This window comes from Erpetoichthys calabaricus, chromosome 12 (genome assembly GCF_900747795.2).
Source record: "Erpetoichthys calabaricus chromosome 12, fErpCal1.3, whole genome shotgun sequence".
NCBI classification, from domain to species: Eukaryota; Metazoa; Chordata; class Cladistia; order Polypteriformes; family Polypteridae; genus Erpetoichthys; species Erpetoichthys calabaricus.
The window spans coordinates 1,842,013-1,861,490 of record NC_041405.2 but is presented as its reverse complement, the minus strand read 5'-3'; the positions used below and the strand labels follow the sequence as shown (position 1 = coordinate 1,861,490).

At 43.3% G+C, this 19,478-nt stretch overlaps 2 protein-coding genes across 2 annotated transcripts in view; both read right to left on the bottom strand.

Annotated features, from left to right (window-relative positions):
• The window catches only part of LOC114661667 (tripartite motif-containing protein 16-like), a 202,558-nt gene extending 189,939 nt beyond the window's left edge, over positions 1-12,619 (bottom strand). The window contains exons 1-5 of the mRNA XM_051935155.1: positions 11,842-12,619; positions 9,148-9,243; positions 3,861-4,082; positions 3,607-3,766; positions 3,421-3,480 (exon numbers count right to left, since the gene is read on the bottom strand). Of these exons, the coding sequence (XP_051791115.1) occupies positions 3,421-3,480; positions 3,607-3,766; positions 3,861-4,082; positions 9,148-9,243; positions 11,842-12,441 (1,138 nt within the window). The 5' untranslated portion in view covers positions 12,442-12,619. The remainder of the gene's footprint in view (positions 1-3,420; positions 3,481-3,606; positions 3,767-3,860; positions 4,083-9,147; positions 9,244-11,841) is intronic.
• LOC114661662 (tripartite motif-containing protein 16-like) overlaps positions 1-19,478 on the bottom strand; it is a 38,508-nt gene that overhangs the window by 13,812 nt on the left and 5,218 nt on the right. The gene's annotated exons all lie outside the window — the stretch shown is intronic.

Below are 19,478 nucleotides of genomic sequence, written 5' to 3'. Positions count from 1 at the left end.
CACAAACAGGGTGCTCCTTTAAGACCCATTGTCTGCATGATCAATTCAGTCACGTATAACATCTCCAAGTTCCTGGCCGCTGTTCTTAACCCGGTGGTAGGCAGCTCAAAACACCACATTCAGAACACATTGGATTTCGTGGAGAAAGTGAGAGAGGTCATTATGGAGGCAGAAGAAACCCTGGTCTCATTTGATGTTACATCTCTATTCATTTGTGTCCCAGTGACTGAAGCAGTGGAGGTAGTACGTAAGAGATTACAGAATGACCCCACTCTCAGTAAAAGAACCTCTCTCAACGCAGACCAAGTGTGCCTGCTTTTGGAACTGTGTCTTCAATCAACATATTTCATATACAAAAGCCAGTACTACAGGCAGAAGCACGGGTGTGCCATGGGTTCCCCTGTTTCACCTATAGTAGCCTATCTATATATGGAAGAAGTGGAAAAGAGGGCTCTATCATCCTATCCTGGAACACCACCGAGCCATTGGTTCAGATATGTGGATGACACCTGGGTGAAAATCAGATCTCAGGAGGTACCACAGTTCACAGACCACATCAACGGGGTGGACAAACACATCAAGTTCACCAGAGAGGATATGAAAAATAACAAGCTAGCCTTTTTAGACTGTGAAATTTCCATCGTCAACGGGGGACATTTGAAAGTGGATGTGTACCGTAAACCCACACATACGGACCAGTATCTAAGGTTTGACTCTCACCATCCACTAGAGCACAAACTAGGTGTCATTAGGACTCTACAACACAGAGCTAACACCATTCCCACAGACTCAGAGGCCAGGGAAGCAGAAGAACACCACGTCAAAAAGGCCCTGAGTAAATGTGGATATCCCAGCTGGTCCTTTGTCAAAGCAGGGAGGACACCTAAAGAACGCTCCAAGCGATTCATGAGAGAGGAAGGACATCCACTGCCTAAACGAAAACCCTTAGTGATCCCGTATGTGTCAGGAGTATCGGAACAGCTGAGGCGCATTTTCTCGAAACACCGGGTCTCAGTGGCTTTCAAACCCCAAAACACGCTACGCCAAAGATTGGTCCATCCCAAGGATCGGGTCCCACGGCACAAACAGAGTAACATAGTTTACGCAGTTAAGTGCCAGGAGGTGTGCCGTGAATTGTACATCGGGGAAACCAAGCAGCCACTGGCTAAGCGCATGTCACAACACAGAAGAGCTTCCTCGTCAAGCCAGGACTCCACAGTCTATTTACATCTACAGGATAGTGGTCACTCCTTTAAAGATGAAGAGGTTCACGTCCTGGACAGGGAGGAGCGCTGGTTTGAGAGAGGAATCAAGGAGGCCATTTACGTGAAAAAGGAACGACCATCTCTGAACAGAGGAGGGGGCCTAAGGGTACATCTGTCGCCATCTTACAATGCTGTGATTGCAGCCATTCCTCAACCCTCTATGAATGGTTCACACGTCTACTAATCAGTGGACAATTTGCATATCACTGATCAACTGGCCCTTTGTCAATGGTGCTAGTCTCTGTGATTAAGCAAAGGTACTGTTTATAAGGTTGGGGAAACCTGCAGTCAATTGAGACTGAGGAAGAGACTTGGATAAGTCTCGAAATATTTCTCCCACGTAAAACTTTGTCCAGATGAACAGAATCAAATTTCTAGGATTCCGTAGTATTACTTATCAGTTTTAAAAGCAATCGGACTACATAACCACCTTACTTTTAACGTGTTACTCCAATACTCCTCCCGAGATTGTGCTGCTGAGCATTATGTTCAGATCATTTACATAAATTTAATGATTTCTGAAATATTGAGACAAATTATTTCAAATAAGATAAGGAATAATGCAATTACCCGAGCATTTGACTTGGCAGATTTACCTTCGTGGACGCTTCTACCTGTGACTACGGAAAACACGTGTGAAGCTAACACATGTGCAGGTGAACTGAGCGCAACAGACATGCGCCAGATATTAACTGTAACCCAGTTAAGGGTTTATGTGACCATATGTTTCCTGTAAACATTTAAATTTAACAACACATATTCATATTCAAATATCCGACGCAACTGTAAATCATTACGGTTCTCATGACCGCCCCAAATTTAGGGTGTATGCTAGTTCAGAATTCTTTTCTAATGCTCAAACATGTGATTTCAAATTCAGAATGAAGGACTGTTTGCCCAGACCTTTCTTTTGTACTTCATGTTGTTTCCCACCCTTCTTTCCCTCCCCAATTCTCTAATTTTCAGCCTTTTAATCCTATCTGGTTTCGACTCCACTGGACCATGGAGATTATGAATACTTTTGGGCGTATGTGATGAATTTCAACCTGCTGACAGCAAAACTTCTCTTTAAATTTTGCTTCATGTATCGTTTTATTGCAATCTACCATTTTTGTGATTGGTGTGACGTATATCATATGTACGGGTTTTCTCGGACCTGTGAGTTAAGAGGAAGTGGAAAAAAAAACTTGAAGTGATTTCAAAACATTCCTACGTAATTCTTACGAGCACAAAATATTTAATACTCTAAAAGGCAGTTCCCCTATTTGGGGGCTTACTAAAACTGAAGTCTGCATCTAGTAGTTGGGGGCTTTTTGAAGGTTTTTTTTTTAACAGGCCAGTGAAGATCGTGTCCAGCTTTTTGTGGTACTATTTGTCATGTTCCCAATTCCTACTCACAGCAAAGAAGTGGGTTTGTGTAGGCCAACATGCCTGGCTCTAGAGTTTGGACTCAGGCTGCCGAGGGTGAGGCCACTCTACAGACATACCACAGAAGATTAGGGCCTGGTTTGTGAGTCTTTTAAAAGGCCATCACTCCTTTTGTTTTTGTCAAGTGCACTCAAATCATTACAGTCAGTTAATTTACATGTTTTGGACCATTAAAGGTTTGCTTCAGATTAGTAGCCATCTGCTTTTACACATTGCCTTTGTAAGAGTCACACACACATACACACACACACACATCTAAGGTGCTGTATAGATTGTGTGGGATTGCCTCATATTTGTTTCTTGTGAACAATGACTTGCTCAGGGCCACGTGCAGAGTCATTGGTGACAATTATGGCTTAACATTTTCTGCTTTAGCTAACTGGCCAGACAACATGTTTTGATTAAAGAAACCCCTGCTTCTCATTTGGAGGCGGCTGTACTCCTGCCTCCAGTGAGATGCGTCTTCTTTCTTCCCTGATTCTTCTGCTCATCACAATGAGGCAAAGGCTTTAAGACAAACCATTGGGGCAAATGGCAGAGTTAGTGTGTAACAGCGCCACCTGGTGAACTCTAATTCAAGCTACAAGAAACACATTTATCCTTTCACTGCCCCAATGTGGATGTATACTGGCTGCTTAACACTATTACAGTGATGTACTCCTTTCAGAGATAGTAAATCATGAAAATGTTCCTTTTAAGAAGTTCAATAAAATAAAAAGAAACTTACATTTTCCAATTCCGTTTCTGCTCTTCAGATTCTGCAAGGTGTAACTTGGAGGGTCAACATCTTAGGAGAGAAGGAGAAAAGCAAAACGTGAGCCTTAAATGGTCAGAATTAGCAGGTCAGATTTTTTTGTCAACTCCCCATCTCCCTGGATTGGCTGAGGAGGTCACTTGAGGACACAAAACCCACCCATCTCAGTGGTCTTCACAAACTCCCAGCCGCTCATCTCCTCCATATGTTTCTTCAGATCACACAGATCCTTCTTTAAAGTCTCAGGAAGGAAGTCTCGGTTAACAGTGATGACGGGTGCATCTTCATCTTCAACAGGGACACAGAGAGATGGGAAATTCTACCAATGGAAAGGAGAAGAAATGAAAACATGACAGATGAAGACTTGTGCTTCAAACGGGCCTCCTGGTACCCTTAGGGTTGGCATGGCTCACCTGGAGGAAGTGAATGTGGTCATCTGTCCATAAAAGCTCAGTCAGCTCAGCGTCTCTACTTTTCAGCTCCATGATCTCCTTCTCGAGTTGTCTGATGACATCTTTGGCCTTTTCCACTTCCCTCTCCTCGTACTCTTTAATCAGGTTAGTGACATCTGACTTCAGCTTCAGCAAAGTCTCAAAAGTCTCCTCATGTTTCTGAACTTCTCTCTCAGCAGATCTCTGAATAGAAGAAGATGGAAATGTATTTCAGCCACTTGCACTTCAGAAGAGCTATAGAACATGGAGACACTGAGAACTGCTGCTGTCCTGGAGGGTGGAGCACCACAGAGCCCCAAACATAAATGCACGGACAAGTCCCAAGTTTAAAATAAAAGTTTTTATTTTAAAGAAATATCTCCATACCACAACTACAAGCACTCTTCTTCTCTTTTTTTCTCTGCTGCTACTCCTCCCAGGATCCGACTCACCTGGACAAGGCAGTGCTGCTCTTTTTATTGGGCATTGCCCATTCAAAGTGCTTCAGAGTCATACGGAAGTCCCATAAACTTCCCCCTGGGGCTGCCCCAATAGACTACAATTCCCAGCATTCCCTGCGGGTGTCTAAATGGGTACTGAAGCCTAGGGATGCTGTCATCTAGCAGGTTGGGGAGCATACAGCCTTAATATGGAACCTCCCTCAGTCTCTCAGTTAAAGGAATTGGGCCAATCCTGACTGGGAGGCCAACCCATGCATGCTGTCCATTACAAGGGTAAAATCGTAAAGTTGGAACTGCAGACATTATATTAAACACCAACAACAAGGTTCAGTCTGCCTCTATTGTAAGTTTTGTTTTGTTTTTTCTTCATTTTGCTCAAACAAAATTTACAGGACATTTGAAGGCAGTTTAATTACATCACATTCTTTCCTTTCTGTGACCAATAATTTACCAATAAGTTATGATCTAAGTCATTTGTGGTACTTTTGGTTTAAACAATTAGACAATTTACAACTTAATAGTAAAGGAATTGGAGATTGCACAGGTAAAGTACAGGGATCAACATTTTTAGGCAGAGCCATCAGGGCCGGATTTATATGAAAAGAGGCCCTAGGCTATTCGACTTATGAGGCCCTTTCACCTTCCATTTTTAAGTTTGTAAATTACATGGGAGATAATAAAATACATCATTACTGTGATATATATCAATATGTTAAATGAAACATGTTGTGATTGGTACTAACCTGTGTGGAAAATTAACGCGTTGATCTTAACCAATACATTTTTTTGTTTGTTTATTAGTCATATGCGTAGAATTTCTCCTTATTTTCGGTTCAGTGTTTTAGTGTTCACTGTTTTTAGAATAGTGTAATTTTAATTTTGCTAACAATTTGCATGTAGGCCCCTCTTGATCTTGAGGCCCTAGGCTGAAGCCTAGTTAGTCTATAGGAAAATCCAGCCCTGAGAGCCATCCATCACCAGGATAGAAGATTACAAGTAAGCCCGAATCGGAAATCCAAGAATGGCAATCAGTTTCTGTTCCGTCTGATATCTGGATGGATGACATATCATGGAGGGTGGGTGCGTCTGGGGAAATGTCATTTAATTAAATAAGCATATCTGTACTAAAGCGGTTTCGTTTTGTGGAGACGTGATTCCGTTGCCTTTGCTGACACTGACTGCTGGAAGAGTGGAGCACAGCAAGTTTAGTTTACAGGTTGTGGTGTTCGTGTGCCAGCCACTGAGTCTGGGAAGCCACTGGGTTTGAGTCTGTGACCGTTATGTGATCTATATTACTGGCACAGTGGATTAGAGCAAGTGTAGCTCACAGGCTGTGTTGTTTGGGTGCCACCTACTGACTCTGGGAAGCCGCCGCGTTTTGGGAAGTCACTGCATTTGACTCTGGGGCGGGCGCCGCCACGTTTTGGAAAGCCGCTGCATTTGACTCTGGACTCTGGGGCGGGCGCCAAACTGAATGACCGTTATGTGATCTACATTACTGGCACAGTGGATTAGAGCAAGTCTAGTTTACAGGTGGTGTTGTTTGGGTGCCACCTACTGAATCTGGGAATCTGCCGCGTTTTGGTAAGCCGCTGCGTTTGACTGTACAGGTTGTGTTGTTTGGGCGGTCAGAGGTTGTGTTGTTCGGGCACCACCTACTGACTCTGGGAAGCCGCCGCGTTTTGGAAAGCTGCTGCGTTTGACTCTGGACTCTGGGGTGGGCGCCAAGGCCGCAGTGCGTATGCGCCTCGGTGCGTCCACGGTGCATATATTAACTGTGGTTTAGTAAGATAGATTTGTGCCCAAGTAAAATGCAATCCAATGTGTTAACTGCATTGCAATATGATACAGATGCAATGGTGTGTTAAATTTTGGAACAGTTTTATTGTGTTATAATTAGATCAATTAAATACAGGACTGCTTTTCACTGTAGCATACAGACTTCATGTCAGTTTAGAATGCAATGCAAACAGCATTTTACATTTTAATTCATGTCCATAGACTGCATGTTGTAAATAAAAACAGAGCAAATGTACTGCGGCTGCTCTGAATGAAGTGAGTTTGACTCAAGACCAGACATTAATCACACCAAAAACTTAATGTAATCAAATAAACAATCAGCGTCAAGAGGTGTGGTAAGGGGCATCTACAGCGACGGGTAGAGGAGTACCTGCGGCGACTTGGAGAGGAGTCTTCCCAGATGATGAATTCGGCGGTACGGGTGGGTCAAACCGGTACCGTATGTGAAATAGAGACTCAGAGCGAAGGGGAAGCCCAATGTATCGATATCGGTGGTCAAGTAGTCTCACATCATACAAATGATAGAGAGGTGATGACCGATCGCCTGGTGGAAGGATCAAGTCGGAACAGCGGTGCGGTGGTGATTTCTGGGTTGTCCCAACCCTAGAGACATTGGTGCTGGTCACATGCAAGACTAAAGGGGTCCAGACAGTAAAGGGTCTTTCTCTTACTCATAGAGAGACCCAGACTGGCATTAAACCCCAGATAAAAAAGGGGATCCACAGCTAAAAGTGGGGATCTCCTGATATTATAGCACGTGGAGCTGAATGCTCTCATGCAGCAAATGGACGCTGCCCATGGCCAAGGGAGCAGGCTTTTCCAGCCTGCTTTCAAACCCGCAGGGCACGAACATCAGGAGGGAGGCAGCTGTGTTATGAATGCCGTTGACTGGGCCATTTATGGAAAGAGTGTCCAGGGAGAACCAGGGAGGTCATTAAAACGAAACACTGGCGCAGTTCTCCTGTTCTTGTTTTTCAAGACAGAGCCAAGGTCCGGTCACTGAAGACAGCCCCTCCTGGAGAAGAACAACCCTCGAGTGGCAGGCTGCTTCACCCTACCGGTGCTCATCTGAGGGAGGGACAATGTAGGAGACGGCCAGCAGATCAACCTGGCCGGGATGCCCCTGAAATGGAAGGATAGGGGAAGGCAGCTTTTCCAGGACACTGCCTCCCCCAAGACACTAGATGTCAGCTTCCCTGGACTGCAGCAGTGCTCCAGATTCCCGCAGGGCACTATGGGACATGGAGTTTGGCAACACAGCTCTGCTGGGTACCATGAGTGCTGCCAGGAAACGCTGTGGGAAGCTGGTGGGAGACAAAGTTTTCACCTAGCCCGGAAGTACTAGGGGATCATGAGGACGGAAACCCTGAAGTACTTCCGGGCTGATCAAAGAACTTGACTTCTCCATTTGACCCGGAAGTGCTGGCAAGTCATGTAAACGGGAGAGGAGAAGCACTTCTGGGTCAAGGATTTTATAAGGGACTGCTGAAGACCCAGCAGGTGAGCCAGAGTTGGGCGTAGGTGTACGAAGCTTACTGGGAGGTGTGGTGGAGAAAGAGAAAGAATTGTGCTTATTTATTTGTGGCTGCGTTGCTTGTGGCACTGTACAAGAAGAAGGAAGAATAAAAAGTAACTTCTTGGATTTAACCTGTGATCCTGTGTCTGTTTGTTGGGGTTAAGGGGGGGCAACAGAGGCCCCTAGTGTCCACTTTTTACACACGATAAAAACATACCAAAATGAAATGCACCACGTGTATATGCATCATATTGCAATGTAGTTAACATGCTGGATTGCATTTAATTTTGGCACAAATAAGCATTCATACACTGGTGGAGGTAGCCAATCATATGTTTGTAATATCAAGAGGTCCAGAGTTTTTGGTGGATTTCTGACTAAATAACTGCCCATCCGAGAGACCAGAGAGCAAAGTCAAAAACAGATCTGTCAGAGAAGGAGACACCATGTCATCTGGATGTTGAAGAATGTACCCCCTTCATCAGCCCAACTGCTAAATCTAAGAGGAGCGCAGCCTCCGTTGACATTGCCACTATGTTTAGTAAGTTTCCTAAGACTACAGTACAGTATGCACATCCAGACTTTGCTCTGTTTTCTTCTACTTCTGTTATTCTACCTTCATAAGTATTACTTTGCTGTAAATACAGTATGTATACTTTGTTTTTATATCTAGTGCGATTGAATTAATTAAGGAAACATAGGGCATCTAGGGTGGGGAGATCGCCATTGTCTTCCTCACGGGGCTCTGTAGGATGAGGGGGATGCCCTTTCAGAGTAAGCCTCAGGTTAAACAGTTGGCACGTGGCTTTAAACAAGTGTGCCTTAGTTATTCTGAGGGATCAAGGTGTATCAGCCTGTAGGACTAAGTTACAATATATCTGGGGACGTCTGTGTGCTGGTCACATCATAGTCATCTGAGCCCCTCTGTGGAATACGGAACAGTGACAGGCTGGTCAAGCATCACTCATAATCAGTGCCTGCGTGTGTGTGTGAAGTTTAGGGTGCAAGAGCAGGCCGACGCAATAACAGACTTGGCGAGTTCCACTCATCCCACGATAATACAGCTGCCATATCAACTGGAATATCAAGGGCAGTTTGTTTAAAATTATTTAGAAATAATATTAAGAACAGCTTTGTCCTAATATGTCAATATTTTATGCTTAAAATTATATTTTAGAAATATAAAATGTCAGTGTGAATATCAACAGTTTTATTCATCTCATCTCACACTGGGAGAAGGCAAACCAGTTCAGCCCAGGGCTCCCGGCCCCCAGCTACAGACCCCCGCTTTTCTTGGGCAGTTCTCATGCATTCTTAGCTTTAGTTGTATACTCTAAAATTTTATTTTCAACCTTTTAGTATTCTAGAGGCAAATTTATATACGGAAAATATGTTGTTGTTGTTTTACTTTTTTTTTGTGTTCACTGGCCTAATTCAACACTCATCTCTTGGTCATTTGCATTGTGCCATCTGAGTAAAACACAAGACTCACCTGAATCCTCATCATCGTCTCCTTCATCTCCTCCAGTTTCTTCTCTTTGTCTTCAATTTTCTTTTTCAAACTTTCCTTTCTGTTTTCCAGGTCACTCTGTGTGGAGACAAAGTGGAAGAGGGACGTCTGATGAGCAGAAACTGGGATTAATAGAAACCCAAAGGAGAGAAGGAGAACAAGGAAGGGAAGAGGAACCACCGTTGGGCACCTTGGAGAAGAATGTGTGACAGACCTGAGGGACAGGGTTAGAAGGGGGATTACAGTTTATCAGAAAGAAAGATAGAAAGGACAAATGGACAATCAGAGTGTGGGTCCCATTGAGCGACTGGGCATTTAGGTTTCACATGAAGATAGTGGAGTGAAAGTCAGAGGGGTTAAGTTCATAACCTAAATGCGTACTGGGGAATGTCTGACATTTGGAAATTGGCAGAAATGACATAGGTGGTATTACTTATTTTAACTGAAAAACAAATTCAAACTTTTTTTAATAAAATGACAGTGGCACATGAACAAACAAGAGGGTGAGCCAAAGACTATTCGTCCCCTGGTTATATTAAAACTTCTGTTGGCACCACTCTCTCTCCATACGAGGTCCCTGTCTCCCCAGTCACTGCTGTGTTACGTCAAATAATTTCTAACTGTGGTGTGAGAAATTCATGCTTACAGTTTCCTGGGATTCTCAAGGGTCAATATTAGAACATTATCAGGAAAAAGGTTCAACAATCAACAGCACTCGTTACAGGGAGATGCTCACTGAAGAGCTAAAGCCTAAACTTCAGACAAAATACAGAGGACTGTCATCCAAGGGCATTGTGTTCTTGCATGACAATGGACGTCTGCACACTATTGACACTCTGCAGAAATGTTGTTTTGAAGTGCTAATGCATTCTCCCTATAGCCCTGGTCTCGCCCCATCGGACTATCACCTGTTTGGTCCCCTGAAAGAAGCCCTACGATGATGAAGATTCACGTCTGATGAAGACAGAGGTTTGCACTTGCAGCACATTCAAGAGTAAGACACAGGCACGTGGTCAAGCATGCGCACATGCATTTGCGGTCATTGAAATTGCAGCCCAAGGGTCTGTTTTGCCAACAAGAGCAACTATGTGACATTTTAAAGATGAAAGTACTATATGCCCCAACAGAGCAGTAGTGTGGCTGAGCAGTCTAAGGCGCTGGAGTAAGGCTCCAGTCTCTCAGGAGGCATGGTTTCAAATCCTAGCACTGCCATCTTTGGAGTTAACTTTGTGGCGGCACGGTGGCGCAGTGGTGGCGCTGGTGCCTCGCAGTTAGGAGACCCGGGTTCACTTCCCGGGTCCTCCTTGTGTGGAGTTTGCATGTTCTCCTCATGTCTTTGTGGGTTTCCTCCGGGCGCTCCAGTTTCCTCCCACAGTCCAAAGACATGCAGGATTGGTGATTCTAAATTGTCCCTAGTGCGTGCTTGGTGTGTGTGTGCCCTGCAGTGGGCTGGTGCCCTGCCCGGGGTTTGTTTCCTGCCTTGCGCCCTGGGATTGGCTCCAGCAGACCCCTGTGACCCTGTAGTTAGGATAGAGCGGGTTGGATAATGGATGGATGGAAGTGCTACATGCAAAATATACAAAATGAAGTGACCTCGTGGAAGCTCAATTACAAACAGTCAACTAATCCGTAATTTAAACTGAATGTTTCTCTGCTTTAAGGGTTCGAGAGGTTGCCCAGGTGAGATGAATTAAGTTATCCAGTCATTTGGTTATTGATATACAGCTAATTTACATTAGCTGTGGCCTTCAAAAAATAAAAAAAACATTTATTTTGAATTTAGTGACCCCACATAAAAATGGGAAAGAAGGAAGTGCATTTGTTGATGGGGCAGGCCCCCCACCTTAAACTCTGTTTGTGGTCCTTCGTGTGATACATTTTAAAATGGTCACTAACACACAGCCCGATGTCACAAACAGGACAGCCAACCCAAACAAAATGAACATGAAAAAGTGCAAATAGTGATTGACTTACCCACATACTTTAAAATGAACAAAAAAGACAAAAGGGATGACACCCTGACTAAAACATAACGCATGGTGATCGTGTTGAACAATGACCACTGCAGACTGCTGGCCCACCGATCACCGAGCGCTCCTGTCAACACACCAGCATCATTTTACCAGGGGTGTGAGGGTTAAAGTCCATTTTATTTTTACTTTTGAAGATTTTTTTAAGACTTCCTTTTGTGCACTAATGACCCCCATTGTGTTGTTCACATGTTTTTAATATCCGTGTTAAAGAAGGTTTTGTTCTTTACTTATTGAACTTTTTCATTCATTGTCACTGTTATTACTTATTTCCACCATATTAAAGGGACATCTGAGGGTCATCCTTGTATTTCCCAGGTGGTACTGGCCTGGACTTCGAGAGCATCGTGAAAGTGAAGTAATAGGATGTCTGTTTCCAGAAAGAAATGAACAAATTACAATGTGGGAGAAGGAACCAGTCATTTGTATTGAGGGACTTTCTCTAAGTGACCGGCCAGAGACTCTGACTTTGGCCCCAGGCATGGGGCACATGCAGACACTCAGGACAGAACCAGAAGTGCTTCAGGAAGGAGGACACAGCAGAGACATTTCATTCATTTCAATTCCAGAAGGACACCTCACTGCAGTCCATGACCCCATCGCCTTTACCCAAGTGCCACCCCCCCATTCCTAAGCAACACCTTACCTGTCTCCTGGCTCGCTCCATATCCAGTGTCACCGTGTCGTGACTCTTGTGTTCAGTGGCCACACACAGTGCACACACACAGCTCTCCTCTGTCCTACAGAAGATCTCCAGCAATCTGTGATGTTTGACACAAAGCTTTTCTTCCAGGTTTCTATTCAGTGCCTCAATTTTGTGTTTCTTGAAGGCTGCACTCTCCCTGTGGTGCTTCAGGTGAGGCTCACAGTAGGAGATCAAGCAGGTCATGCAGGTCTTTGAAGCTTTCCGTTTTCTCCCTTCACAAACATCGCAGGGCACATCGTCAGGTCCGGCGTAAGTCACAGATAAGGCATGACGGTCTCGCGCTTTCTTCAGATTCTCTATAAGACCAGTTAATACGGTGTTTCTGTTAAGCTCGGGCCGCAAGATAAATGTTCGTCTACACTGGGGACACATGTAAATCCTTTCTCTGTCCCAGTAGTCATTAATACACTTCATGCAGTAGTTGTGTCCGCAGGGGATAGTGACCGGCTCCTTCAGGACGTCCTGACACACCGCACAGGTGCACTGATCCACGGACATGGCAGGTGTACCTGGTCTACTCGTGAACGGAGATTCAGACATGTTCGTGCTCACCAAAGATGACACTAAGTTCACTGCCTTCGTGTAATGTCGACACGCCCGTCTTTATGATGGGTGCCGTCCCTCCGAGTCAGCCCATCCGCCCCGTCACAGGTGAGTAACTCGACAGGATTACCTTAATTTCTGTACAACTCTGTCAGGATTTGCTTGCTGTCTGTCTTACTTTACACAATGCGGAATGTCAAATCATTAGCTGTAATTAATGTCACTGCTCCGCAGGCACAGGGGAGGGACAGACGGGCGGTGAAATAGTAGAAATGAAAGTGAAAGGAGCGCCGAGCACCTGCAGGAAACGGGAACACACCTGAGCTGATCGGCTTGATCAAAGTAACCCCCCTACACTGGACTTAGCGTTTCCTATTCCCGATTGACTGATTGAAACTGCGTGCGTGCAGCCCCCTTAAAACTGATGAGACAGACCGGCGGCCGGCGCAGGATACGCGGCACGGAATCGAAGGCACTGCGGTCAGGTGTGGCCAGCTATGGTCGTCATTCATTCTTAGAGGCTTTTTGAAATCTGAAACGTTTACAAATAGTTAAGGATCTGCAAATCAGATGTCTTCATTAAGGGGTCTTAAATATACCTTGTATAATATTTGCAGGTAACTGTGAATGAAATAGCATTTAAAATGATTTCAAAATGTTAAATCTATTACCGGTCTCAAGTATATGGGTTCATGGGCCAGGCAGAAGCCACTGCTGGTGTAGCCACTGCACGTACAAAAGCATAAAAGAAGCAGACAGAAGTTGGGACGCTCTGACAATACTTGAGTTTATTCTGATTTGCCCAGAGGTGTATAACTTCATCGGTCGCTGCCCGGATCAACATGACGATCGATTAAGCAATGGTATACATACCGACTTCCTATATATGCTAATCAATAGTGTAAACTTATTTAATTGGTTAAACAATAGTTTCCAACTATTAAGAAGTCATGCTGATTAGAGACGAATGTTCCCAGAACTTATTAATTTTCATACCAGGTCAATACAAACATTTTCCAAGGAAGCAGGCAGTTCTGTTACCAGAATTGCGTATGTTGATGAGATACAAGGCCGTTTAATCTTCAAAGCAGGTGACTCTTTTGTAAGACACGTAAATATTTATACATCCTGTAGACAGCCATCAACAATAATTTGGAACCAGAATTATTCAGGAGATTTGCCTTTTCACTTAGCATCTCAGTCTCAGACAAAAGTTAGTGCCCCTTCATCTATTTGCTTTTACATTTATTATTTACTTTTGTTTTCCTAAAAGCAACACACATAAACATCATACTTTTTAAAACGCCAATTTCTAGCCCATTAAACTTTGGTTATGGAAAGTGGGATTACTGTGTATAGTATCTTACATGAACGAAGCCCTGAGTGGCTAAAAAAGTCAATGCCGCACTTAGTATTCGGCAAAATAATTGTGAACTGTCGTCATTACTTAACTTGTGAGGCATAAACGCTCGTCCGTCCGTCGAACACGTGCACATTTACTTATGACACGCGTCTGCGCTTCGGGAATTCACAATACCCAGAAAAACTTGTCACAAAATGTGCTGTAAACTGACAGCGACACCTTAATTGTCACGCACCCTTCCCGCGCCTTCATTTGGGAGTCGGTTTCCATAACAACAGCAGTAAACGAACGAGGACTTGTGCGCCTCCACACTACAGAAAGTGAAGCAGCATGACACCTTTAGATGGCGAACCCCGTAGATTACAAAATGCTGCCTCGGAAGCTTGCACTCACTTGACCACATAAAATGGGGCATTTTGTTTTACTTCAGCTGGCATCCTAACACGATACATAACTCTGTTATTACAGAGGTCTTCATGCCGAAGTCTTAAGTGCCTTGAGCATGGGAAAGGCGCTATATAAATAAAGAAAATGCGCGGGTCCGCATTACGGGTCTTCATTTTGGCATTCGTTCGAAGACGATGATGCCCGTTCTTTTTCATCCCTATTCGTATAGATGTTCAGTATGGGACGGGGTTGGTGTGAAACGCACTGTAAAAAATTCTGAGGTAACCCTAATTCTGCAGTTGCCAGAATTTTACTGTGAAAAAGGTGACAATATTTTTATGTCTATGATATAACTTTGTAGTAAATAATTTAAGCATACCCTGATATCCATGCACTGTAATAAATATGCCAATCCAAAAACCATTAGAAAATATTGTCAGGATCGAACACCATCACACAGTTTGCATCAGTAAAGTAACAACAACCAATAGCAAACATGGATCATTTAATTATATGCATTGAAAAGAATTCAATGTTTAAGAAAGTGATGGCACATTGTCTGGTGGAAAAATAAAGTTTGCCTTTGTGGTGTTTGGTGTCCTTACAGGTATGCCAGCTTATCAAATACTACCCACCAGAAATCAGCGTCCAGAACCTCAGAAACCTTCAGCACGCAGGGAAAAATTAGTCTGCTGTGTTCGTTTTTTTCCCCTCCTGTACAAAGGTAGGCGGGACATCAGGCACAATATGGTAATAGGGGGCGTGTCCTTATGCAAATATCGTAACATCGGTGTTACTGAAGCAGCGCTCTACCGTTTTTACAGTTGTTTACCTTCGCTGTTTAACAGTTTTACACTGTAAATATAACAGAGAATTTTTAATGTAACTGTAATGTATCAGTAAACAGTATGTAGCAAATTTTCGATTTAATAGAACTTGGCTGTAAAAAATAATGAAATACATTGTTTTTAGTAGATCATAAGGTAACTTTCCTTTTTCAGAAAAGGTATTTTACTTTCACCATTAACAGCATTTTTACCGTTAAATTTACTGACATTTCTTACAGTGTATATTCATATATATTTCTATTACACAGCAAAGCATTACTGCCAGATACACCTTGAAATGGCAATGGGTTGGCCATGTGATATGTTATAGTACTTAAAGTTTCCAACTTTCCTAGTAACTTTCTACAGTATGTAAGATCATTAACGATGGCCTGGCTTTTGTTTCTTGTTGATTTCTTTGTAAGCTCAAGAAAGGTGAACATTTTTGACTGGAACCTTTGCTGAGCCTCAAGAATGACTTGTTAAGGTAAATTCCATGAGACAGCACTCTGTTATTAGCACAGTCCGCTTTGCCACCACCCCTGACTCCTTCTTTTGAACCTTTTTAATTTATTTTTCGTCCCCATATTTTTGTTCAAACGTTTGCTCGAGTTCTGCCCATGATCAGCTTTGTCAGTTTTCCAAATAAAGAGCACAGCAGCCTCAGTGGTTTCAAACTGTTTTATTTATTGCCTAATTCTATTAAACTGAGTCCTTCATCAGCTGCAACTTGTCTCATACTCTCCCTCACCAGGGTGAGACTTAAACGTTTGAAAACAAGTCAACATTTTCTTATTACTACATGTGTGCCATGCTGATAGGAGTTTGAAATCAGTCATTCTCCTGTATTATTTAGTATGTTATTAATTATTGTAAATATTACTAGTTGATTACCCAGTGGCTTCACTCACTGAGTGCAAGGGAAAAAAATACAATGTAGTCTGTAAGTTATTAAACAGTAAAACATTAACATTTAAGAAGTAAAGATATATTGAGCGCTATAACACAACAGGTAAGTAGTACTAATAGCAGGTAAAATGTATTTGGGTTATCTCTCGGTAGTAAATCACTTGTGAAAGGCGTTACACGACTGCTGTGGTATAGAAATTACATTATCTATGTGATCGTCCAAATTTCTGCCTGACACCTTGCACTACGTGCCTGTGATTTACTTCTTAAAATAATTAATCACAAAAGGAACCTTGAATGTTGCAGGGTTTTAGTGACCCGAGCTCACCTCAAGGGACAGTAAGTAGTAGTGCAGAGTAATTTACAAACAGAGTCCTGCTTCGATGGCGCTGATTACACTCATTCATTCGCAAAGATTTCCACTCTCCCTAGAGCCGACGGGGCACTTGAAGTGTCACAAACAGTGTGAGAAGAGAGGACACGGCCCAAAACTGCGAAGCTCTCGACCCCGTGGAGCAGCCCGACATTCTTCGCCTCCCAGCGTCCACTTTGTTCTCATGCACATTGCTTACAGCTCGCCGCAGTTAAAAAGTAGGAAGATGCAAAGCTGTTTTCCTCATCTCTTCTACTATCAAGTACTGCCAACTAAAAAAAACTTACAATGTGGCAGTTTCTGCTACAGTCACGTGGATGAATAAATAAAACGTTCTCTGTCAGAACATGCCTTGCGGTAGACGGCTCAGCGTTGTAGCCCAGAGAGGAGGGTTGGGACGTGGGACGCACTTCTATGGGATAGATCGGCGTGTTTGTGTTTACTTCTTTTCAATATCAGTAAAATAGCTCACACGAATAATAATAATTCATAAAGACGATATAAAAATGGCGTCCACAAACGAAGTGATTAATTCCTTCTGTGGTCATACGTAATTTCCATATTACGTGGTCATACGTAATTTCCGTTTCAAACGCGAAAAGAATTTTATATATATATAGATTAGTATGTCTCCACCTTTAAATCTCAACTCAAAACTTTCCTCTTCAACAAACTTTTACCTCCTTTGTGATTCTTTTTTCCTCTGTATGTAAAGCAACCTTGGGTTTGTGAAAGGCGCTCTATAAATGCAACTTATTATTATTATTATTATTATTAAAACGTCATTGAGCACACTCATCTTAGCTTATTACACTAACGGCACACATCATTGAAGTAACCCAGATATGTGAACTCTGGATTTGGAGCAGAGCCAATTAATTGCACTTCATAATGAACTGCCCTGGAAATGCAACGCGGTAAGCTTGTTCCTAAATAAATAACATTTTTAAAGAGTAAAAGTATTTACAATTAAAACTACTTTTAAAAAGTGCACTTACCTACAAAATCTACCCAAGTACAGGAACAAAACTAAGTGTAATTCATTCCTTTCCGTCTCTGAGATTAGGCCTCACCCCTGGCAGCCTGACATCCCAGCTTCACAATACGTTCCAAAAGCACTTTAAAACATGGCCACTAGAGGGGGCTATCACCTTCAGACCCTGGCTAGTCATAAGGGCACACACTGAGTCTTTAAAAATGAAAATGCTCTGCCTCACTAAGAAGCTCCGAAGAGCACAGATGGCATCAATAAACTGGCAGCAAGGCAATTCCAGGTGAATCCCATGTCACCAAAATAAAATCCAAAGGCAAAATCAAAACCACAATAAGACCTCAAAAAGTTTGTAATCACAATAAACACAGCAGACACAAAACTGTCAGTCACGTTCATAATGACCTGCAAGGAACTATGGGAGATTTATAGGGTGGAGGGCAGTTCCTGCTGGTGATTGGCAGGTGGTCCCACCTCTTGTGGGGGGCCATCCACAAAACACATGGAACATAACACAGGCAGCCTGTAAACAGAGCCAAGACTAAAAATAAAGAATGACACACATAAACATCACAAATCAAAGAATTAAATATGAACAGAAGGGACCTAAAACATGGGAGGAGCCCTGGGGGAGACATGACAGGCAGCCTTTGGTCTAATCGGGCCAAAAAACAGACAACGGGTTTTAAAGTTCAAAATAACTTAAATGTCAGAAATTATATAAAAATGTGAAAAATGTCCATCAATGGAGAAGCAAATCTGCAAAAACCTCAGGCTTAAGGACAAGGTAAATGATAATGTTCATAAATAATGATATTTAGCTTAAAACCCATAAAATCAACCACAACATGGTGAAAAGGCATAAAAACAAAACACAGTAAGACAAAAGGCAGGTAAGAGTAATCGAGTCCCAGTGCTTAATGCTGCAATCCAAATCCACAAAACAAGAAGCCGCTAAATACACCCATGATGTGAAGGATCAGAGGAAGCTGGAGCCTACCCTGATCACAAGGAAGGAAAAACCTTCCCTGAGATGCCAGCTCATCACACACCCATAAAGTGACAGCTGTGAAGCTCCAGCTCACCTAAAACACCGGACTTTGGGACCTGGAAAGTTAACCAAGAGTATCGATATAAAAATACATACGGACAACATGGAAATCCCTCAAAGATGGTGTTCAAGCTGGATGTGAGATTTGAATCCTGGAGCTGTCAAGCAGCAGTGCTAACTACTGTGTCACATTAAAGTCTCACTATTTAATATTTAGGATTTCTTCTTCTGGGTGGCAGGGACTCGAGTCCTATGTCACATTTGTCCCCATAGTTTTCTTGACTGTTGTACTGCAGACTGAAATCGAAATTATAAACCGTCAAGAGAGCGCCACTGTGTGTCCACTGATTTTGTTGAACAAAGACTAAGAGCAAAAGGGTCACCTAAAGATGAGGAGTTTTCTCTCTGACGTCTACCGAATGGAAGGTGGCTCACAGATATCTCTTCTCTTTGTTTTCTTGATCAGCAGGACTTTGAAGGGTGAAGGGTCACTCTGGGAGGAGGAATGGGAAGACAGCTAGTAGCTCTGTGTGTGTGTGTCTGTGTGAGGTATTGGGAATGAGACCTCAGATGAACTCTGCAGAATCATCTTCTTCATCACTGCAGAATAACAAGACAAGTCTGTGTGACACAAGACTTGAGACCATACCGGTCACCAGACTGGCCTGCAGACCACCCCGGTCACTGGACACATGGGTTCAGAGGGCAGATTGTCACACTGGACTTTTTTCCAACCCAAAACCCTGGATAGAGTGGCTCAGTAAAGAAGGCGTTGAATGTGTGCAGGAGGGTCATTGTGTCTGAGACCCTATAAAATGACAGAGAGCCAGCGGGACAGTTCAGGTACACCCCTATTCTTTGACAGTAGGAGGCACTGATTTGAGTGTTTATGCTGTTGTGCCATATGGAGTAACCGGATCGAGAGCAGGACAAACACCAGGACTTGTCATTGAATCCAAGGCGACTCTCCTGACTCTTCCCGCTCCTGTGGATTGCTTTGTACGCGACTCCGATGTGAGTCTCCTCTCCACTCCACTCGACCTCCCAATAGTAGTGAGTCCCACCCAGAGCCTCACTGCAGAGGACTTGTGGCCAAAAGTCAAATCTTTCAGGATGATCAAAAAACGGGGTCA